The sequence below is a fragment of the Chamaea fasciata genome, unplaced genomic scaffold (assembly GCF_029207755.1).
Source record: "Chamaea fasciata isolate MVZ Bird 193981 ecotype frontalis unplaced genomic scaffold, bChaFas1.0.hap1 SCAF_3, whole genome shotgun sequence".
NCBI classification, from domain to species: Eukaryota; Metazoa; Chordata; class Aves; order Passeriformes; family Sylviidae; genus Chamaea; species Chamaea fasciata.
In genome coordinates this window covers 36915932-36935354 of record NW_027094088.1, presented here as the reverse complement: position 1 = coordinate 36935354, position 19423 = coordinate 36915932, and the positions used below count along the sequence as shown (strand labels likewise).

General features: G+C 44.8%; 1 protein-coding gene across 4 annotated transcripts in view; it reads left to right on the top strand.

The window, feature by feature from the left end:
* Positions 1 to 220: 220 nt before the first annotated feature.
* XPO5 (exportin 5) overlaps positions 221 to 19423 on the top strand; it is a 31449-nt gene continuing 12246 nt past the window's right edge. Inside the window, exons 1-21 of one of the 4 annotated variants that reach the window (XM_066178625.1) lie at positions 221 to 347; positions 604 to 725; positions 1337 to 1409; positions 1981 to 2118; positions 2430 to 2612; positions 3614 to 3655; positions 4489 to 4515; positions 4813 to 4998; positions 5683 to 5759; positions 6201 to 6300; positions 7732 to 7815; positions 8206 to 8331; positions 8552 to 8642; positions 10234 to 10362; positions 11132 to 11247; positions 12728 to 12883; positions 13298 to 13339; positions 13958 to 14047; positions 15337 to 15536; positions 16166 to 16265; positions 17157 to 17338. In XM_066178625.1, coding sequence (XP_066034722.1) covers positions 243 to 347; positions 604 to 725; positions 1337 to 1409; positions 1981 to 2118; positions 2430 to 2612; positions 3614 to 3655; positions 4489 to 4515; positions 4813 to 4998; positions 5683 to 5759; positions 6201 to 6300; positions 7732 to 7815; positions 8206 to 8331; positions 8552 to 8642; positions 10234 to 10362; positions 11132 to 11247; positions 12728 to 12883; positions 13298 to 13339; positions 13958 to 14047; positions 15337 to 15536; positions 16166 to 16265; positions 17157 to 17338 — 2369 coding nt within the window. In that variant the 5' untranslated portion in view covers positions 221 to 242. Of the gene's footprint in view, positions 348 to 603; positions 726 to 1336; positions 1410 to 1980; positions 2119 to 2429; positions 2613 to 3613; positions 3656 to 4488; positions 4516 to 4812; positions 4999 to 5682; positions 5760 to 6200; positions 6301 to 7731; positions 7816 to 8205; positions 8332 to 8551; positions 8643 to 10233; positions 10363 to 11131; positions 11248 to 12727; positions 12884 to 13297; positions 13340 to 13939; positions 14048 to 15336; positions 15537 to 16165; positions 16266 to 17156; positions 17339 to 19423 lie in introns of all 4 variants that reach the window. The other 3 variants (XM_066178622.1, XM_066178627.1, XM_066178626.1) reach the window with 3 other exon arrangements.

Sequence of the window (19423 nt, the reverse complement as noted above, 5' to 3'; positions counted from 1 at the left end):
GCGGAGAGCCCCGCCTCGGCCCGCCGCTTTACGGCACCCGTACCTTCCGCGTGGGGCACGCCGGGAGTCGTAGTTCTCCAGGGTGCGGTGGGGCGTGCGCGTGTCCCCGCCGCGACGGTGCGCGGCGCCCGCGTTCTCCCCGTGTCCCCGTGCCCCCCAAGGCGCATGCGCGGAGCTGCGTCCCGGCCGCCCCGCTCGTCCCTCTCGTGGGTGGCCGGTGGCGCGCGCCCGCCGCCGCCGCCATGTCCGCCGAGCAGGTGAGCGGCCTCTGCGAGCAGCTGGTGAAGGCGGTGACCGTCATCATGGACCCGGCGTCCACGCAGCGGTACCGCCTGGAGGCCCTCAAGGTACCGCCCGACCGGGGAGGGAGGGAGAGAGGGACGGAGGGAGGGAGGGCGCCGGGCTCCGGCCACGCGGGCGCCCCGTCCGCACGGCCCCGGGGCGAGCGAGAGCCTGCCGGGCCGGTCCCGGGCGTCCCCTGAGGCGCTGGGAGCCCTGGTAGGATTGCCGCGTGTCCCCCGGCGTGCTCCGCCAGGGATGGGGCTGCCACCTCCTGCCCCGGTGTGTAACTGCGTGTGCGTGTCCCGGCCCTCCCTCCCCTAGTTCTGCGAGGAGTTCAAGGAGAAGTGTCCCATTTGCGTGCCCTGCGGGCTGAAGCTGGCGGAGAAGACGCAGACGGCCATCGTCCGGCACTTCGGCCTGCAGATCCTGGAGCATGTGGTCAAGTAAGTCAGCTCGTCCCGTGCTGCCGAGCCTGGGAAGCGTCCCGGCCTGCCGCCACCCAGCGCTGGCGTGGGGTCTGTGCCCATTCCGGCACCTCCCCCCTCAGGGAGGCACTTTCAGGACGAAGGGAGTTTGTTCTGCGGTAGAGGACAGTTGCCGTCCTGCTCTGTATTCTTTTCTTATTCTGTAAGAGAGGGAGAGGAGAGAATTGCTTTCAGGCAGGTTGGGAAGGTGAATTCCCTGAGCTGTAAGACACGTTGACATCACGAAATGAAAATAAACACACTGGGTTACCAGTAGGTCTTTGCAGTGTTCTGTTATTGGCCTCCTGCTAACAAAGAGGCTTTGTATTAGTTCAGTTTTGAGATTCCTTTCTCTGCCGCCTCTACAGACCTGATGCTTTGTGCTTTTGCTGCTGCTTCTGGTGTCTGTTGACCTCGCTGGGGCACACCCATTTGCCAACAGCAGTTTTAACTCAGCCTTTTTCTAAAGGGATTGGGTGCTGGCAGAGCCAGGGAGCTGTAGTGTTTCTAGTGTCGGTAAAGAAGCGATGGTTCCTTGAGAATCAAGTCAAATGTTTTGAGTTGGTTTCCTTTTTGTTTGTTTTTAACAGGTACCGCTGGAACAATATGCCTCGCCTAGAAAAAGTTTATCTAAAGAACAATGTCATGGGCCTCATATCCAGTGTAAGTACCTGCCGCCCCAGGCTGTTCTCTGAAATGTGAGAGCAAAAGTCAAAAACAGTCCAGTTAGTTATCACAGAGGACCTGAATTCAGTTTTGCATTTCATTGCTTTTTCGCTTTACACCTCTGGTTGTTTCAGTGCTTTTCTCTGTCTTGTCAGTTGTATAGCCGTGGTACCTCACATGGCAGGAAGTTGTGAGGCTTACATAACGTATATAAGGTACTTTTTTTTCCCGTAAGAGGAAATTCAATAACTATGGATGTTCTTATCTTTTGCAAAAATACTAAAGCCATTATCTTAGTCATGTTGTCTCTGTTGTTTGATTGCTCTCGTGACCAAGTGACTTTCTTTTGAGGAGAATCCTTCTGGTTCCCAGAGTTTATTAGCTGTGGATGCTTGGGATCATAGGAGTGTCATCTAAGGTAGCTGCAATGAAGAGCTGCCCAATGTTGTGTATTGTTTTGGTTTTAGTTTCTGTGGTTTACAATGTTTGCAAACACTGTGTTTCGCAGGTCAAAGTTATAAATGCCTGATGCTTGCTGTTTGGCGTAACTGTCCCCTTACTGTCACAGGGAACTCAAAGTATCCTGGAGGAGGAAAGTCACATTAAGGATGTGCTGTCTCGCATTGTGGTGGAGATGATCAAGCGGGAATGGCCACAGCACTGGCCTGACATGCTAAAGGAGCTGGATACCCTCTCCAAGCAAGGGGTATGAAACACAGCTGTCCAGTCTCTCTTGCCAGCTCTTAGTATGGGGTTCAGTCTTTCATCATCCTGAGGAAAATCTAACTCACTCATGGTCAAGTGAGATAGGTTGGTGATGGACTCAAAAATCCCTGTAAGATTAAGCTATCCTGAGATGACTTTAGCAGAGAGAGGGCCATCCTGCTTGTTTATTTTCTCAACATGCACTCTATGTCTTCATGCATGCGGTCTTTCTCTCCACATCTTTGGGCTAGTCTCTAGAGATTTTAATGTTTGGACTGTGCTGATGGAGTGTTTTTCACTTTGGGACATCAGGAAACTCAGACAGAACTGGTGATGTTCATCCTCCTACGTTTGGCGGAGGATGTGGTGACGTTTCAAACTCTGCCTACCCAGCGGCGACGAGATATCCAGCAAACCCTCACCCAGAACATGGAAAAAATCTTCAGCTTCCTATTAACTGCCCTGCAGCAGAATGTCAACAAGTACAGATGCATGGTAAGAGTCTGCGTCCCTTGGGTTTAGCCTGTGCTGGAGGCATTTAGGAATTGAGCTTCAGCTTGCAAATTGTTGGGGAAGCAAGTGAGACCTGTTGCTGCCACTTTGAGGTAGGGATCTACTGTGGCCTGGGATCTGGTGCTGATCAGAGAGACTGTACACACAAGGCTGATAGTGTTAGTGTTGATACTTTAATTTTGCTAGTGTAAATGGCTTGAGTGGATGCATGCTTCATCTATGCCGTTGGAATGTGTACTGGCACCAGGGGTGTACAGCTCAGGAGAATGAAGGTGTGGTTGTGGCAGAAACAGGTAATTTGGGGTGGTTTATGTAACACACAGTGATTAAGAGATGCCATCCGGGAATCGTGTCTGCTCTCATGCTGCAGTGCTACATTTGAGGTGATGCACCAAAATGCCTGAGTTTCTGATGTCCCAACGCGCTTCTGGGCCTCTGGTCCTTTTCTCCAAGAGCTCAAGTCAGGAAGCCCTTCTTTTGTGAAGTTGTAGTGAAGAATACTCTTCTGTTTTTGTGTAAACAGACTGCTTTCCTGAATTCTTACGTAGAATCAGAGATGTGCAGGTCAGTCACAATGGATGATGAAGGGGAGTCCCTACCCCAGTCTATTCCTGTGAAAAGGAAATAGATTTGAGAGTGAAGCACAGTCAAGTAACCCAACTAGAAACGGATTGCTTAGTCATATCTCATATTCTTTTTTTCAGTTAATTAAAACCCAGAGTTATACTAAATATGAAACTAGGAAGCAATGAAAAACCCTTTTTCTACCTGACTTCTGTATACCTATCTGATGCACTGTCGGGCTGAGCAGCCCCCTCTGTAGAGCAGCCAGTTTTCTGTGCGGTTTGTGGTGGTGGGAGGGTGTCCCTTGTGTGTTTCGTAGTCTGGTTGAAATGCATTTCCAGGTAAGGTTTGCATTGCAATGCTTGAGGCTCTGAAGTGTGGCTGCTTCCGCTAACGGTGGAATCTTTCTGATTGGCAAGGTTGGAGCACCCCAGGAACAAGAAGTCCTCACCACTCCACAGGTTAGCAGATCTTTGGGCTGTTCATGCAGAGTGTCATTTCTGAGGGTTGGGTGTTCATCACACAGACTGGGGGAGATGATGGACAGGTCCCCAAAACCATCATTATGTGCAGTGCTTATAAGTATGATGGATAAATAGATTAACGTGTTTTTAAGGTGGGTCATATATAGAGTGTTTGGGACTCAAGCTGATGAACTTAAAAAATCAGTGCAATGAATAGTCCAAACCAAAACCTTGCAGTAGAAAGAAATGCTTGTGGTGTCTTTACATCTGAAAAACAGATCAAACCTGAGTGTCTGAGGGACTTGCTTGCATTAGGCAGATAGACGGTACAGGCAGTGCATTGTTGCTCTTAAGTGTCCTAGGCTTGGGAGTCAGGCTGTAAGTTGTTGCTCCAGCTCTCTCTAGCTGCCTTTCTGACCATGGACAAGTCACCCTTTCAGACCTAAATCCTAAAAGCCACCAGCATCTTTTCAGAGTCTGGCTTTTGGGTGCAAGATGCTCTTAAAAGGTTAAAGGTTTCTTTCCTGGAAGCCTCCAGGAAGTACCAAAATGCCTTTCCTTCTTGTCCCCTGTCTCCCTGGTGCTTGCTGACTGGAGTGTTACGTTTTGGATGAGAAGAGAATTGTGGCTTAACTTGGCAATTCGGAGTCCTGTTGTCTTACCTGGCTAGGGGCTGCAGAGGTGACTTTGTTGCCTGCAGCAGTGTCCTGAGTGAGAGACTGTGATGCAGCCTCTTTTGCTGTGTCCTTGAGGATAAGCGTGTCCATTGGTGGCTAGGTGAAAGCGTGTGCTGTAGCTCTTCACTTACTCTCTCTTGTTTTCTTTTTCAGAAGACTGATTTGGCTCAGGAACCAAAGGTGAGTGGAGCTATATGGGAGTTAGCTCATTACTAATTCTTAAGATGAAGGTTCCTTAGAACTAGGCTTTTCCCCAGGCTTTCGAGTCTGTTGCCTGCAGTTTCATGCAGATGGATTTGTTCACTCTTAATACAAACCCTTTGAGAAGAGACAAGTGAGGAGTGGCAGCAGAAGGGTCTAAATCTCTCACTTTCTCAGGGGGAATTCTTGGTACTGTTATTTCGGGGAGTGGGGGGCGTTAGATGGGAATTGGTGTTTTTCTTTGGCTCTGACCTCATGCCTCCTCTCTTTTCACAGGCCCAGGCAAACTGTCGTGTGGGGATAGCAGCACTCAACACTTTGGCTGGCTACATTGACTGGGTAGCCCTAAGCCATATTACAGCAGACAACTGCAAGCTCTTGGAGATGTTGTGTCTGCTCCTAAATGAGCCTGAACTCCAAGTTGGAGCAGCAGAGTGTCTTCTGATTGCTGTCAGCAGGAAAGTGAGTTCTTCCTCCCTACCTCTTCTGGCTCCCTTTTATTTTTCTCCTGTTCTCCTATCTTTCTTCAGACTGAGCAATGCTGTCTTTGCCCTTTTATCCGAGAATCAAAATTCAAATTTAGCTGATTCTGTTAAAGGTATTTGGTGTGAGTATCATGCCAGCACAATACAGGGAGCAACCATTGGAACCCTCTCCAAATTCTGTGCCCACTTTTCCTTGCAATTTGAACTTTGAGATCTTCACTGACCTTTTACCCCCCACTTTCTACAACTGTAAAGTGGAAAATAATGTCATCAGTTGTGTCACCTGGCAGCTCAGAGAAATGACAGCAGGATCTAAACAGCTGGTTTTACCCATTCATTCACAAGTAACTGAGTGTCAAGGCTGAGTGTTTATCAGCTGCCTGTAAGTAATTAGCCAGTCTTCTGTGAATAAAAGATAATGTCTCAGTGTCAGTTTTGCAGTTTAAAGTTCTTGTGGTGGGATTGCTTGGAGACATTTTTTTAGATCAGTTACCTTGGAATTTTGGCAAGTTTTTACTTAAATCATATGTGGACTCTAAGCCCCTCCTCAGATGGAAAGAAGACTGTGACTCCCCTTATTTTGCTTGCAGATGGAAATAAATATTTATGTTGGTGGGAATAAATAGTTCTAATTGAGGCATGTGGTGTGTTTTGTGTGTAGGGTAAGCTGGAGGATCGGAAACCTCTGATGGTCTTGTTCGGAGACGTTGCCATGCACTGCATCCTCTCTGCTGCCCAGTGAGTACCGTGGAGCTGCCGTGGTTTCACAAAAAACTGCACACAAATGGCTTTGTAGCTGCAAAAGATACTGCTGCTTAAGCAAAGGAGGTGGAGCCTGGATAGGAGAGAACAAAACCACCATTTCTTTCGCAAAACCTGGAAAACCAGGGGGTTTTTTTTCAAAACCCGTAATTGAAAGACAAAGAGGTGTAAATATCACAGCTTCCCTGGCTTTCTGCTCTGGCCTGAAACTGATCAAGAGGAGGGACTCTTTCAAAGAGGCCATTTCAGGGGTTTGAGATGCCAGTAAAGCAGTACTTCTTGATAATAGTAAAGAAAATCTCAGTGTGATAAAATCAAATTGCTCTAGTCCTCTTTTTATCTACAAGCTAGACTGCAGTGTGCCTGTCACCTACAGTGTAATTGTGATTCTGTTTTCCCCCCTTCCCTCATTCCCAGGACAGCAGATGGAGAAGGCCTGGTGGAGAAACACTATGTTTTCTTGAAGAGACTTTGCCAAGTTCTGTGCGCGTTGGGCAGCCAGCTATGTGCGTTGCTAGTAAGTCTTTATTCTTACCAACAGCAGCCTTGGCAGGGCTAGTTTTTAGGGCTGGGGCTTCAGACAACCCTGATCTAAGGTAGGACCAGGGTTCTCTCTGCACGTTTGGCAGCTGTAGCATTCTCTCCGTGCATTTCTAAAAGGCAGAAATGGCTCTGCTTTTAAGTGGGTTAACCGTATCCTGCCAAGTCATAGGAATGTAAACTTGAGGGACCCTGGTTCATGCCAGGGCTTTGCTGTCATCAAGAACCATTTCCTATTACCTCTGTAAAATGCTGAGCTTCACTGAAAATTGGTCAGGTTTTTAGCTGACTACTGCTTCAGAAAATCTAGTCCAGGAAGTTACTCCTCTATTGGAAGCCTTTTAAATTTCCCAGTAAAAATAACTCAGAGAGTATACATGTTTGTTCTTCTACCAAGGTTCTCTCAAGCTGAAGGAAGAAACAGGTTTTGTTCCTACTGTTCATCTTTTGTTCAGCTTTGTGTCAATGCTGACATGAAAGGTGCACATTCATACTGTTTATACCTTGCTGGTGCTGAATTCCCACTCCCTCCATTCAGCTCAGTGCTTCTGCAATTAGGAGGGCAGGCTTGTTGAGAGATGCTGTTTGTGGGGAGATTGAAGGAACCAGCCTGTAAAAGTGATAGAGCAAAGTAAAGTCTCACAGGGAGGGAAAGAAAAAACCAAAAACAACCTTTGAGAATTCATCCCTACAAAGAATGGACAGCATACAGGGTGCGTTACTACTTGCAGTGACTCCACCTGCTGTTAGGCAGTAGGAGCTGTTAATCCATAATGAAATAATGAGGTGGAGCTTGCTAATTCAGATTCACTTGGGACAGGCAGCACTGAGCAGTACAATTTCAGGGATCTTGAGGGCACCAGGTCATGTCACAATTTGTGACAAGCAGCAAATCTTGAATTTATGGCTCCGGGCAAAACTTAATTTCTTGGCAAACTTCAAAAAAGGTACTGGTCATGGATACCTATATATTAAATACACAAAATGTTTGGAAAAATCAAGTGAAATTATCTGGGTGTATTTTCTTGTGAAATTCTTCAGTTTGAATTACACTGCTTTGGTACTGCTGTGTGGGTTTGACCCAATAGGAGTAAAATTGTGACTCGTGGCAGTAGCAGTGGTTGTGAATTTGGTTTTAATGGAACTCCACTATGTGAGAAGTCACCCTTTACTCTTGAATGAGGGTGGTGGTGTCTCCAGCACCTCCAGGCTGGTCAACAGAACTTGATGTTCCTTGGGCTATACTGATTTCAGAAAAAAAATCAGTTGTTCAGTGTTTCTGTCTTTGCTCCTTTACAGTCTATGGCCTTGGATGTAGTGCTCCTGCTTTACCCTGAAACATCCCATTTGTGAGCCCAGCCTGCCATAAAGTTAGTATTTTGTCTGAAATACTTCATGTTCCTCATAGGGCTCAGATTGTGATGTGGAAACACCAGCCAACTTTGGAAAATACCTTGAGTCATTTTTAGCCTTCACAACCCATCCCAGCCAGGTATGTAAAGTCTCACGTGTCTGTGTGTGAATGCATAATTGAGCTAGCCTGTAGAAAACTGCAGAACTTCAGCTGCTAAGTATTGCTCTCTAGGCTCTCTGTTTCAGCTGAAGGCCTGGAAATCAGAGTGTCTTCTAGTCCATTACCACCCCATTAGGAGCAGTTCCTGACACAAAGAACTGAGTAGAAAATGCAGAATTTGCAGCCAGACCTAGTGTTAGGATTTTTGGCTTTCTGGGAATTTGAGGTGTGCCTTCAAGGTGCCTTGGCCTCAACTTAATAGTCAGTAAAATCTGCTGTTGCTTTCTGATAGCAGCACTTGATGTTACCAGTGGAAATTCCAGCACTGAAATCCTCCTCTGCTCCTCTCTTTTCTCTCTTCCTCCCCAGTTTCTGCGCTCTTCCACCCAGATCACATGGGGAGCCCTCTTTCGGCATGAAGTTCTGTCTCATGACCCTTTGTTGCTGGCTGTTGTTCCCAAGTATCTCCGTGCATCTATGACCAACCTGGTGAAGGTATGTGGGAATCACAGTTGGTTGTGAGGGGGTGCCTGCTGAATGTGGCCTGTGGGTCATGGGGGAAGAAACTACATTTTCGTTGTGTCGTGGCCAGACACGATCTCCAGGCTGCTGAGCGCAGTTGAATCTTGCCTCCAGGCTTCATCTCCTTGAAGCTGGTGTTAGCTGTGATGGGTGACTTCTCTTTCTTCCTGACCTTTTCCATTTTGTTCTCCAGGTGGGCTTTCCTTCCAAAGCAGACAGCCCAAGCTGTGAATACTCTCGTTTTGATTTTGACAGTGATGAGGACTTCAATGCCTTCTTCAACTGTAAGTTGCCACGACCCTTTGTGTATTTTGTTGTCTGTGCCATTCTTCCTGCTTTTAGTCACTGACTGAGCTTGGAGCCTACCAAATTGGCTTGGCAGCTTCCATTTGTTTCTCAACTTTAAGTCTGGATCTTGGAGTAAATTAAGTTAGGATTTTCCTGGGGCAGCTCATGTGTTGAATTCTACTATTTGCTGTTGTTTTGCTGGCTAGTCAGATAGATGGCCTAATAGCATTCTGGTGTCAGAGCAAATGTGTCTTTTGGTCACCTAGAGGAGGAAATCAAACAGCCTCAAGTCATGCTCAGGTTAGGAAAGGAAGGCAGCTTACAAAAGACTTCAGATGTCATTCCAGAAGGAAAATCTGTCTTGGATCTGGAAGGAAGCTTTTGGTTTAGTACCAATACCTAGAGTTGAGCAATTAAAATAGCCACATTTAGTGATCTTAAACCAGCACTGGCTATTAACGATTTTACTTTTTCTTTCATTTTGTATTTTTCTTCATAAAACTGAAGTTGATTCTCACTGGCTGGTGTAGTTTGGTACTAACTTGGTGGGTGGGAAGATACATTGAATAAATTACATAAATTTTTACTTTTTACATATATGTCTGAAGGTTTTAAGTGTTGCATGTTTTATTGCTTACTAGATAGTTTTACTTACTGTAATAAATCTGTTTGGCTAGAAACTATAAAGTAGCTAAATGCACAAAGCCAGAATCTGAAATAGTTTCAGAGGGTTAAGTTATGTTGAAGGCATTACATATACAAGAACATATAACTAATTTGAAACACAAAATAAAATTTCTTGGCAACACAACTTTATTAAACAATGTAAGTTGCATTTGTGTAGTCAGCAGAGCTGATTCATTTGTGTGGTCATGCACTAGAATATTTTGGAACAAGTGAAATGTTCTGTACTTTTGTTTTTAGTATCTTTGAAATTGAAAACAAGGCAACTGGGTTTTGAGTTCAGATTTGTTTGTCATTAGTTGAATAATGTAGGAAAAGTGTGTTTAGCTAAAGGAAGTGGTAAGTTACCTAATGCCGGTATTTTATCTCTATATCCCAAGATACTCTGTAAGCAGCAAACGTTTATAGTTTGAAGAATATTTTAAATGAAGAATAGAGGATTAATTGTAGTAAATCTGGTTTAGCATTGATGCCTTTTCCTGGTCTTAAAAGACTGAGAGCCAGACATGATTAAGGGATAAGGGATTTTTCCTTGGTAGGGTAAAAGGTGCCACAGTGTACCTTGGCAAAGTGGTGCACCAGTAAGAATTCTTATTAAAATACAAAGGTAACTCCTTATCCCTTAACTGTGTTTGGCTCTCAATTTTTTAAGACGAGGAAAAGGCATAGGCATAGTTTTTCATGATTCTTACTGCCTTTTAGTTGTGCTTTTTAAATGTTAGTATGTCTTTTTTTAGTCCACTTAAATCACTTCAAAAATTGCCCATCCTGTTGTACCTGCTTTGCTGTTTGTGTATCTCTGCCCACTACACAGCTATTACCAAAGCAAAAATCCATAATGTTCATGGGTCTGCAAAATTTGCAGCATCAGCTGGTTTCTTGGTGTGTGGTTTTTCCCTGCAGCTTTCCGAGCCCAGCAGGGAGAGGTGATGAGGATGGCTTGTCGTCTGGACCCTCTGACTGGCTTCCAAATGGCTGGTGAATGGCTGAAGTACCAACTCACAGCTCCTCTTGATACTGGACCCATGAACTGTAGGTTACCTGAAAAAAATTAGGGATATGGGATTTGTTTTTTAATTAAAGCCAAGAAGAAGCTTCTTGGCCTTTTTTTTGTTGATGTTGTTGGAGTTTAAGTGGTAGCTAAGACTCCATACTAAATTTTCAGGCTTTTAAGGTTTTTGCAAGTTATAAGCAAAACCAAGTCAAACCCACCCCTTCCCTAATTTATCACTTTGGAGTCTACATATGGAATAAGTAATGTAAAGTCCCTGCTCCTCCTTTTCTTCCCCCAAATCTCTCTGTAGAGGAGAGATTTGGTACAGCTGTCAGGTACATATACTTCTGTCCCTCTGCTACAATTTTACAATTATTTGGACCATTTTACCTTTGTAACATATTGAATACTTTTGTAAGGGTAGTTATGCCTATCTGGCAAATCCCTTGTCATTCACTTTGCTTTCCCTGCTGTGAAGGAAGGCTGCTTGGTGCTCTGCAAAGTCACACTGAGGGCAGTCTTGCCTGCAGTGCTGTGTCTGGGCATGTGGTCTCCCTTCTTTTCGTTCTGTAATTTGTTCATATTGCTCTACATAGTACCTCAAAGGCTTTTGTCTCAGGAGCCTTCACTTGAATGAAGCAAATCTCACAGGATTACTGTAATTGCTCCCAGTGCATCCCTGCCAGGCATCTGCAGGGAGAGCTGTGTCCTTAAAATACTTGTGAGTGCTAAGGTGTTGCAGCACAGGAACTTACCTGGCTGCTGTTGAGGAGCATGGTGAGAGCTCCAGTGTTCTCTTCCTTTCAGCTAAGACAGGCGAAGGTCTCTGCTCCATCTTCTCTCCATCCTTTGTGCAGTGGGATGCCATGACCTTCTTCTCAGAGAGCATCATCAGCCAGATCTTTCGAACCATGGATAAAGATGTATGTGTATCCCATGCTCCTGCCTTCTCTCCTGGCTTCTTCTGGGTGGACAACAGTTTTTTGCAGTTATGTTGTCCTTGAGCAGTTTGTAGTAACTGGTTACCTCCATGCAAAAAACCCAGATTGTTTGGTGAGCCATTCTCATGAGGAATATTGACCCTTCTTTTGATGACACCAAACTTATACTGACATGTCTTAGTTTTGGACACTGTGGGATGAGAAGTCACAAGAGAGTGCTCAGGTGTCATGCTTTTACAGAGTGCCTTGCTAGAGGCTATTTAATTGTCCCCTTATTAGATTAAAAAAAAAAACTTTTTTTTTTAAAAATTCTAACTAAATGAGAGGAACTTATGCCCAGAGTGTAGATCAGAAGCATTCTCTCTCTGTCTTTTGTAGAACAGTGGGCAAATCAGAAGGATCAGTTTGATGTAGACTGACTTGATTTTTTTACCAGATTAAGCTGCTCATGCACTCCTCAATCTAATCACAGTAGAATAATTATATGGATCAATTCAGCTGGTTAAGCATGGAATTCGTTGGGACAATGTCAGGAGGAGGGTTGGGAGACAGACTGAGAGAGGAAATTTGCCTTTCCCAGAGTTGCAAGCAGTATGAGGACTAGTGGCTGATGTCTCCAGAGTGCCCTATCAGCGGTGGCAATACTGCTGTCCTTTTTGCCTCAGCCTTTTTCCTAGGTGTCTTAGTTTAGATAGACGGGTATCTGCCAGGTAGGGTTGGAGTCTCCCTTAAAATGTAAGCCCCTCCCCCCCTTTTCCAAATTATCATAAATTTGCTATTAAAAGGCTGTCAGGCAAAGATTTTGGGAATAGGTATAGCAGTTCTTTACTACGGGTATAAAAATACAAATGTTGTAGTACAGAAGAATAAGCAAACAAATAAACAAACAAGAAATGCTAGAAAACCCTGACAGAGTCAGAAATACAACCTGACACCCTGTTGGTCAGGGTGTTTAAAGCAGTCCAAAGTAAGCTCTCCTGGAGTGGCAGATGTGGTTCTGTTGGAGTAGAGATGATCCCGTTGAAGAAAACGGGTCCAGTAATGGTGAGATGGATCCGGTCTTCCTCCAGGGATCTGGTGGAAAAACTGGATACCTAGTGGGACTGTGGCTCCTTTTTATCTAGGTGAAGATGGTTTGACTCCTCCTCCCTGTGTGGAGCATCTTACAATAGTGCAGTATAATGTGTAATGTCATTGATGAGCTCTTAATGGTCCATTAGCAGAAGACATTCCCTTGGAAGTAGTGAAACGATGAAGAGAGATAAATAGCACTCCACCATCTGATAAGGGACACTGACCCATTTGGGCAAAGATAAGCAATTCTGCTCCACCCAGATGGAATAGAATAATATGCTCTTTACAAAACCCATGACACTAGGTTTTGTAGGAAGTATACTACATGTTGAAGTACTGAGCGTTGCCTACCTTTTTCTTTCCTCCTTCTTTTTTGCTACCTTTGTAGGAAATCCCTGTGAATGATGGCATAGATCTGCTCCAGCTTGTCCTTAATTTTGAAACAAAAGATCCTCTCATCCTGTCCTGTGTGCTCACCAATGTCTCTGCTCTCTTTCCATTTGTCACTTACCGACCAGAATACCTCCCACAAGTACTTTCCAAGGTAGGTATCCGCAGACCTTGCTAAAATCACATCAGGTTTTTGTGGTGCAGGGCTCTTGGACTAAACTGCAGGAGTCAATCCTCTTGGTATGGCTGTCAGGGAAGGACTATCCTTCATGTTAAAGATGGGAGAAATTGAGACTGAGGCTTGTCACGAGAAGAGTAATGTCAATCAACCTAAATTTTGTAGTTCTTAGCCTTAAATCTTAGTATTAAGTGCATGCTCTGGCCATGTTTTATTTCAAGGCCTCACTGTATTGATGATACATCTCTCAGCTCACTCAAGTGTTCTTCACTGTCTTCAGTGAAATTGCACTATAATCTTTATTGCCTGTTCCTTGAGCTCAAACAGACAGGAGTGCTAAATATTAACAAATTATATGAGTTTTTTGATTTTTCCTCCCTTTTCTCACAGCTGTTTTCTTCAGTTACCTTTGAAGTTGTAGAGGAAAGTAAGGTACGTCTGAGTTATTATCTACTAATGAGCTATAACAAATCATACTCTAGTGGAGAGAGCATTCTGAGTCTGAAGACTCTGCTGAAGTAGGCTTCTCAAGTATAGTTCTGCTCCTGGAAAAGCTGAGGAGTCTAGATACTGCTGATTTCTGTGGTTGACATAGCCTACTAAGCTTTGGCTTACACGCTTAGAAGGCCACAGGTGTGCTCTAAGGCCAGTACACTTAGTTCCCCAGTCAGTGCTGGCCTTTCTGAGAGTGAAATCCCTTCATTAGCTCTGAGTATTCTTTCAATACTTGGTATACATGGCTCTGAAGGATGGCTGTAAACCCACCAGTTACCTAAGGAGTGCTTGGAGTCTTGAAATAGTAAGAGCCGTGGCATCCTCACTCCTAAAGTACAGCTTGTTTGTACATGGATTTCTTGAGTTGACCACTGCTTCAGAGGAAATTTGGTTGCTGCATGATTGTTTGGAGGGAGGAGGGGAGGAATGGAAATGTTTTTTTGATCTGTGCTCAACAGTACAGAAATCTATATATAATGAATTTGTCTCTTGAGGATACCCTGCATTTGGCTGAACTTTTGTTTTGTTGCATTGAAGTTTGTTGTGTCTGTCCAGGCTCCTAGAACTCGAGCAGTGAAGAATGTGAGAAGGCATGCGTGCTCCTCAATCATAAAGATGTGCCGGGATTACCCTCAGCTTGTCCTGGTACGTAAATGCAACTGTCATCAAGAGTCTTGCCTCAGTTTCAATTGGGTTTTGTGGGATCTTCAGCTTCCTTGGCTACAGTCTCTGCTTTCCTCACCAGAAACATTCCTGCTGCGCAAACAGCAAAGTGGTAACCTTGTAACCTCCTGTAATTCCCTGTAACCTCTTTACTTCCTTGCTCAAAAATTTTCTGCCTGAGGAGTTGAATTGTTGATTGGTGGGTTAAATGTAAAATGGATGAGGAGGATACAAGCAGTACTGCATTGGTTTTATGGGAATGTTTGCTGAATGTCCATGTTATCACCTGTCTTGGTCTCTGTTGATTCCTTAGCTGAAGACACTAGCATAGCTAATCACTAGATTTTCTTCTGTTACTTAGCATAATATAGGAGGAAAAGGAGAGTATTTGTTTTTTGAATGAGCTTGAGGGGATTAGAAGACAAATACAGTTAAATTACATGAGCTGTGTTTTGTTGAAGTAAACAGACTCTGCATGTAACATTCTTTAAATGTGTTTCTATGGAGCGGGATCTAGGATTATGGGAGGACCACAGGACATTGCTAGTTTAAACAAAGACATTTCTAAAGGATGTTAATTAAGGTAATTTGGAGGTTCCAGTCTACATTCCACAACTGATGCTAAAAACTAATGAGTTGGGTTTTGTTCCACTTTATTGGTGCTTGAGCTAGATTACTCATGGCCTATGGCCAGCCAGACATCCTCACTAGAAGAGCCAAGGACCCAGAGTTGCCCCAAAAGATGTTCAGATGACTTTACTGAAGGGGATAATTGCTAATGCTTGTACAAAAGTATGGGTAAATGTGGTGGCAACTGGAGAAAGAAGAAGAAGTGCAAGAATTCCTGTGGCACTCATCGTAACCATATGAATTGTTACTTAACACAATCAAAGAGATGGAAGAATCCTAGGTCTGGCCAAAGAAGCAGGGTGCTTTCTGTGTGCAAATAAAAGCACCCAAACTGTTTTGAGGTGTGACACTGCTTTAAGGGATGAAAGCACCCAGGGAGAGATTTCTTCTTCATATTTGCATCATTCTTTAGAGTTAAAGTAAAATGTATGCAGGATAATGATAGAGGGGTAGGGGAGAAGAGATGTTCTCTTAGACTGAACATGCAGAAAAACTTGAGTGTGAGGAGGAGATGGCTATGTTGAGAAAGGGTAACAGATATGCTCCTCCAGCTGTACAGTACACACCCCTTCTCTCCCTCCCCCAGTGGCCCTCCTCCATACCAGATGCATGATGCTTTTTCACTTGGATGTGTTTTCTAGCCAAACTTTGAGATGTTGTACAACCACGTGAAACAGCTGCTGTCAAACGAGCTACTTCTGACGCAGATGGAGAAGTGTGCTCTTATGGAGGCCCTTGTCCTCATCAGCAACCAGTTTAAGGACTATGAGCGACAGAAAGCTTTCCTGGAGGAGCTCATGGCTCCTGTGGCTGGCTTGTGGCTTTCCCCAGAGATGCAGAGGTATGGATTATTTTTCTTTCTGTTGGTCATTTCTTCTCCAGCTTTTGAGCTGGAGGTGTTGAGGAGGTAATGCTGTGCCCACTAAGGAAACACAGAAGCCGTAGGAGGGTGGTGGGCTGCTAACCTCTTGTGCTGTGGACAGTCACTGTGATAATAGTTCTGTAGTTCAGAAACTGCCAACAGACTAAATGCTGTTTGCTGAAAATTTGTGGGTAAGAGTTGCTTAAGGTAATAAAGGAACATTGCCCAGCATGTTCAAAGCATTGACAGAAAATGAGAAATAAAGACATCCTTCTCATCCCCAGGAGAAGGTAGGAAGCTGAGTTCTTACTAAAGCTGATATATCTTGGAACTCTGGGTAGCTGAGCATGCACAAGAGTTTTCCCAGCAGGGCTGTCTTCATAAGAGATTTAAATCTAATAGATCTCCATAGCCCAAGAGAACTGATAGTGTTTGGGGAGTTTACACATCTCTGATGCTTTTTAGTCATGTTCCCATGTATAGGCTGGAGTACTACCTAGCCTCTTTAGCCTGATCTTTATTTGTTAGGTGTTTATTGCCAGTGCAAAGCTCTGCTTAAATTCCCTGGTACGAACAATAATCCCATTGCTGTCTTTTGCTGCTGCCAGAGTCCTCTCAGATCCTGAAGCCTTTATATCCTACGTGGGTGCTGACAACAAAATTGCTGATCCAGTCTTAGAAGATCCTAGTGGCCTGAACCGGTCTAGAGTGAGTATCATTACCAGGAAAGGTGTAATCATTAGTGGAAGGAGACCTGCCTCTTCCTGTCCCCCATTTCTCTTGTGATTACACACGAAGTCTCCCGATCATGTACTTCTTTAGAGTGTGGATCAATAGGTTTTTCAGATTGCAGAGTAAGAAGCTGGCCTTTGCTCTTTAAGCCACAGTAAAGAGCATGCAGGCCATGCAAAACAATATTATTTCTCAGAGTGAAGCACACTGTTTTCTACTCTTTGTTTAATGGAGTTTGTTTTTGGAGAATCAATTGATTTACATGATTTTTGGAAATTGGTACAGTGAATTGTGATTTTTAAACAGGCAGTATGGAAAACATCATGCTCAGACTGGAGCACAGAACATAATTAAAATTCATCTGAAGATATTTGTGTTGAGTTGTTAGTGTAAAGTCTTTACTTGGACTGCAAACAGAGTTGCTGTCCTTAGATCTGTAGAAGATACTGAAATGCAGTCCACAGAGATGTGCTTGTGATTTGGGGCTAATGCAGTTGTATCATCTTGGATCCTTCATCTGTCCCAGCACATGAAGGACCACGAGGAACTGATGGTCTAGACCCTTACTTTTAGCAGCCTACCTGGCTGCTTGCATGCTCTTGAGATGGTATGCGTTGATACTTTGTCTGGTAGTGAATTCCTAGACCATCCTGCCATGGCCAGGGCTCTCTGAAGTTGATGGAATATAGCACGATGGCTTGCTGCGTTTTCCTGGCAGCAAACTCACCAGAATTTGTTCCTATCACCAGGTTAGGCTCACTGTAGAGCATTCCCTTTTAGATGGGATGATGATGTGTTTCTCTGGAAGCCTGTTGATTCAGACTGTGATCTGGCTAAGAGATGCTTTCTCCACATCTCTTGCTACAGATAAGCTTTTGTGTGTACACCATTCTGGGAGTTGTGAAACGAGCTCGTTGGCCTGCTGCTACTGAAGAGGCAAAAGCTGGAGGATTCTTTTTGGGATACCTGCCCAGTGGAACTCCAATGTACCGTAATCCCTGCACTGAGCAGGTCCTGAAGCTTTTTGACAATTTACTTGCTCTCATAAGGTGGGTCAAGTTGACTTGAAATGTTTATGTTGGCTTATAAATCTCTGAAAGCTAAACTGTGATAAATATGTGGAATGCTCAAAGCATGTTTGCCCAGTGAAGCCAGCGGGAATATGGCTGGTGCCAGTGCCCAAGTACTGTTCCTGACTGTTCACAGTGGGGAATGGCACTGGAGAAACTGGAGCCTTCTGTACGTTCATTGGCCTGGCCTGCAAGAGGCCATCAAAGCTAATGGGAGCTTGTGCTGGGGTTGTCTCCCCCACCTCCAGTGCTATAGTTCTGCCCCCCAATTAATGATTTCTCAGCTAACATCTCTGCCCTCAGCCCCTACCAGGCCACCCCTCCCCTCACCACCAGGGCAGTCCCAGCTCTCATTGCATCCTGTTGGCGTTGTTCTCTCTTCAGTGTTAAATTAAGCTGGTTTTGCTGAACATGAGCAGCAGCCTCCTGGAGCACTGTCTGCTCTTGAACTCAGTGGATGCATACTCTCAGGCTGTTGCTACCATGCAGTGCCTCTCTGTGTGTCACCAGTGTTATGTCGGTCTGGGGCAGTCAGGGGAGGGAGCAAGAGAAGGCAGAAAAGGGAAATCCTGAATAACACGGTTCCCAAAATTATAAAGAAGCCTCTCTCAGTGTAACTCCTGACGCTGGGATTTTGCCAGACTTTTGGGACAGTTTTGTGAGATAACATGTTACATGCTTGAAAACTTGATGCTCTGTCCTTGGCAGGGGCCTCTTAAGAAAGAGCATTTTCAGATCCACTTAGATTTTTCAGTTCCTGAGTTTGTAAGGGAAGGAGCCCTGTTACCTGAGCTCTGTCTAGTCAAGGATGTTTAGTAGTCACTGAGCTCAGGAATGTGCTGCTTCCAGAGAGCAGCAACGTGCTGGACTGTTGAGACAGGTACACGCTGTCTTGGCCCATGCTGGTAGTGTTTCTTATCACTAAACTCTGTGTAGCACGGTGTGTGGTACTTTGGCCAGTGACCAGGTAGAACTGCAGAATGGTGCTTTTGAAGTGTTTTTGCATTTTATCCCGGAAGGCTGAAAATCCTCTGGATGAGTTTTCGGGAGGGGTTAGGTAGAGCAGAGTTGCCCTGAGTAGCAGTAGCCTCATACCATTTCTTCCAGTGCCTGCCACGTGTCATATTCTGTGAGACCAGCTAAACCAGTGCCCAAGGTCTGAACAGGCTGCAACAGACACTTTTTCCTCGTATAGTCACTGTTCCTACCAGAACTTGTGCCTTAGTAAAACCACTTGAGATCTCTGTTACAGTAAGCTTAGGAAACTGTCATCCAGTTTCTGTCACCACTTCACTTCTGTGAAGAAGCAGAAACTCTGTGCCTGACTGTTTACCACCCTCCAAGAGAACACACGAGCTATGTTCTCTATCCAGTACATAAAGGAAGAGGCTCCGTGGCTGGTTTGGGCTTTTTTGAGATAATACGTCTGTGTTGTTCAAGGATCTCAACTGCAGACTGAAATATTTTCTGTGTACATGGTAGTTACGTACATGGAGAAACTTGTACTTCGCTCAAAAGTATCTGGGCTTTTCTTAAGGCTGGATGCTCCAACAAGAACTGATTAATGATGTATTAAGAATAGTAGATCTTTATGCTTCATGTTTTCCCATTGCTGCTGCTGGATATATAGGCCTCTGTTTGACAACTGCAAGCTCATACTTGTTCAGTGCAAGCGTTGATGATGGTTACGTCTTTTTAGCAAACCTGGATCTTGTGCTATGGAATCCTGTTGTGTTCTTTGCTGACTTCAGGTGCCTTTTCCATGTATGTCTTCCTCAAGCTGTCTTTAATATGGATCACACAGGAGAACATGGAATCTGTAGCCACCTGTCAGCAGGCAGGAGTTACAGGGATTTGAGGAAGGCTGCCTGGCAGGAAAGCTGCCTGTGTTGAGGATGCCTTCAGAGACATAGTTGCATTACTGCCTGGGGATGGATGCTTCTGTTAGATCTGTGCCATTAGGCAGCTCTCTGCAGGGATAAGCAACATCCAGTGTTGCCCACATGCTTATATGGGACAGAGATATGGAAGTCCCTGCAGGCTGTGTTGGTTTCTGTGTGAGCA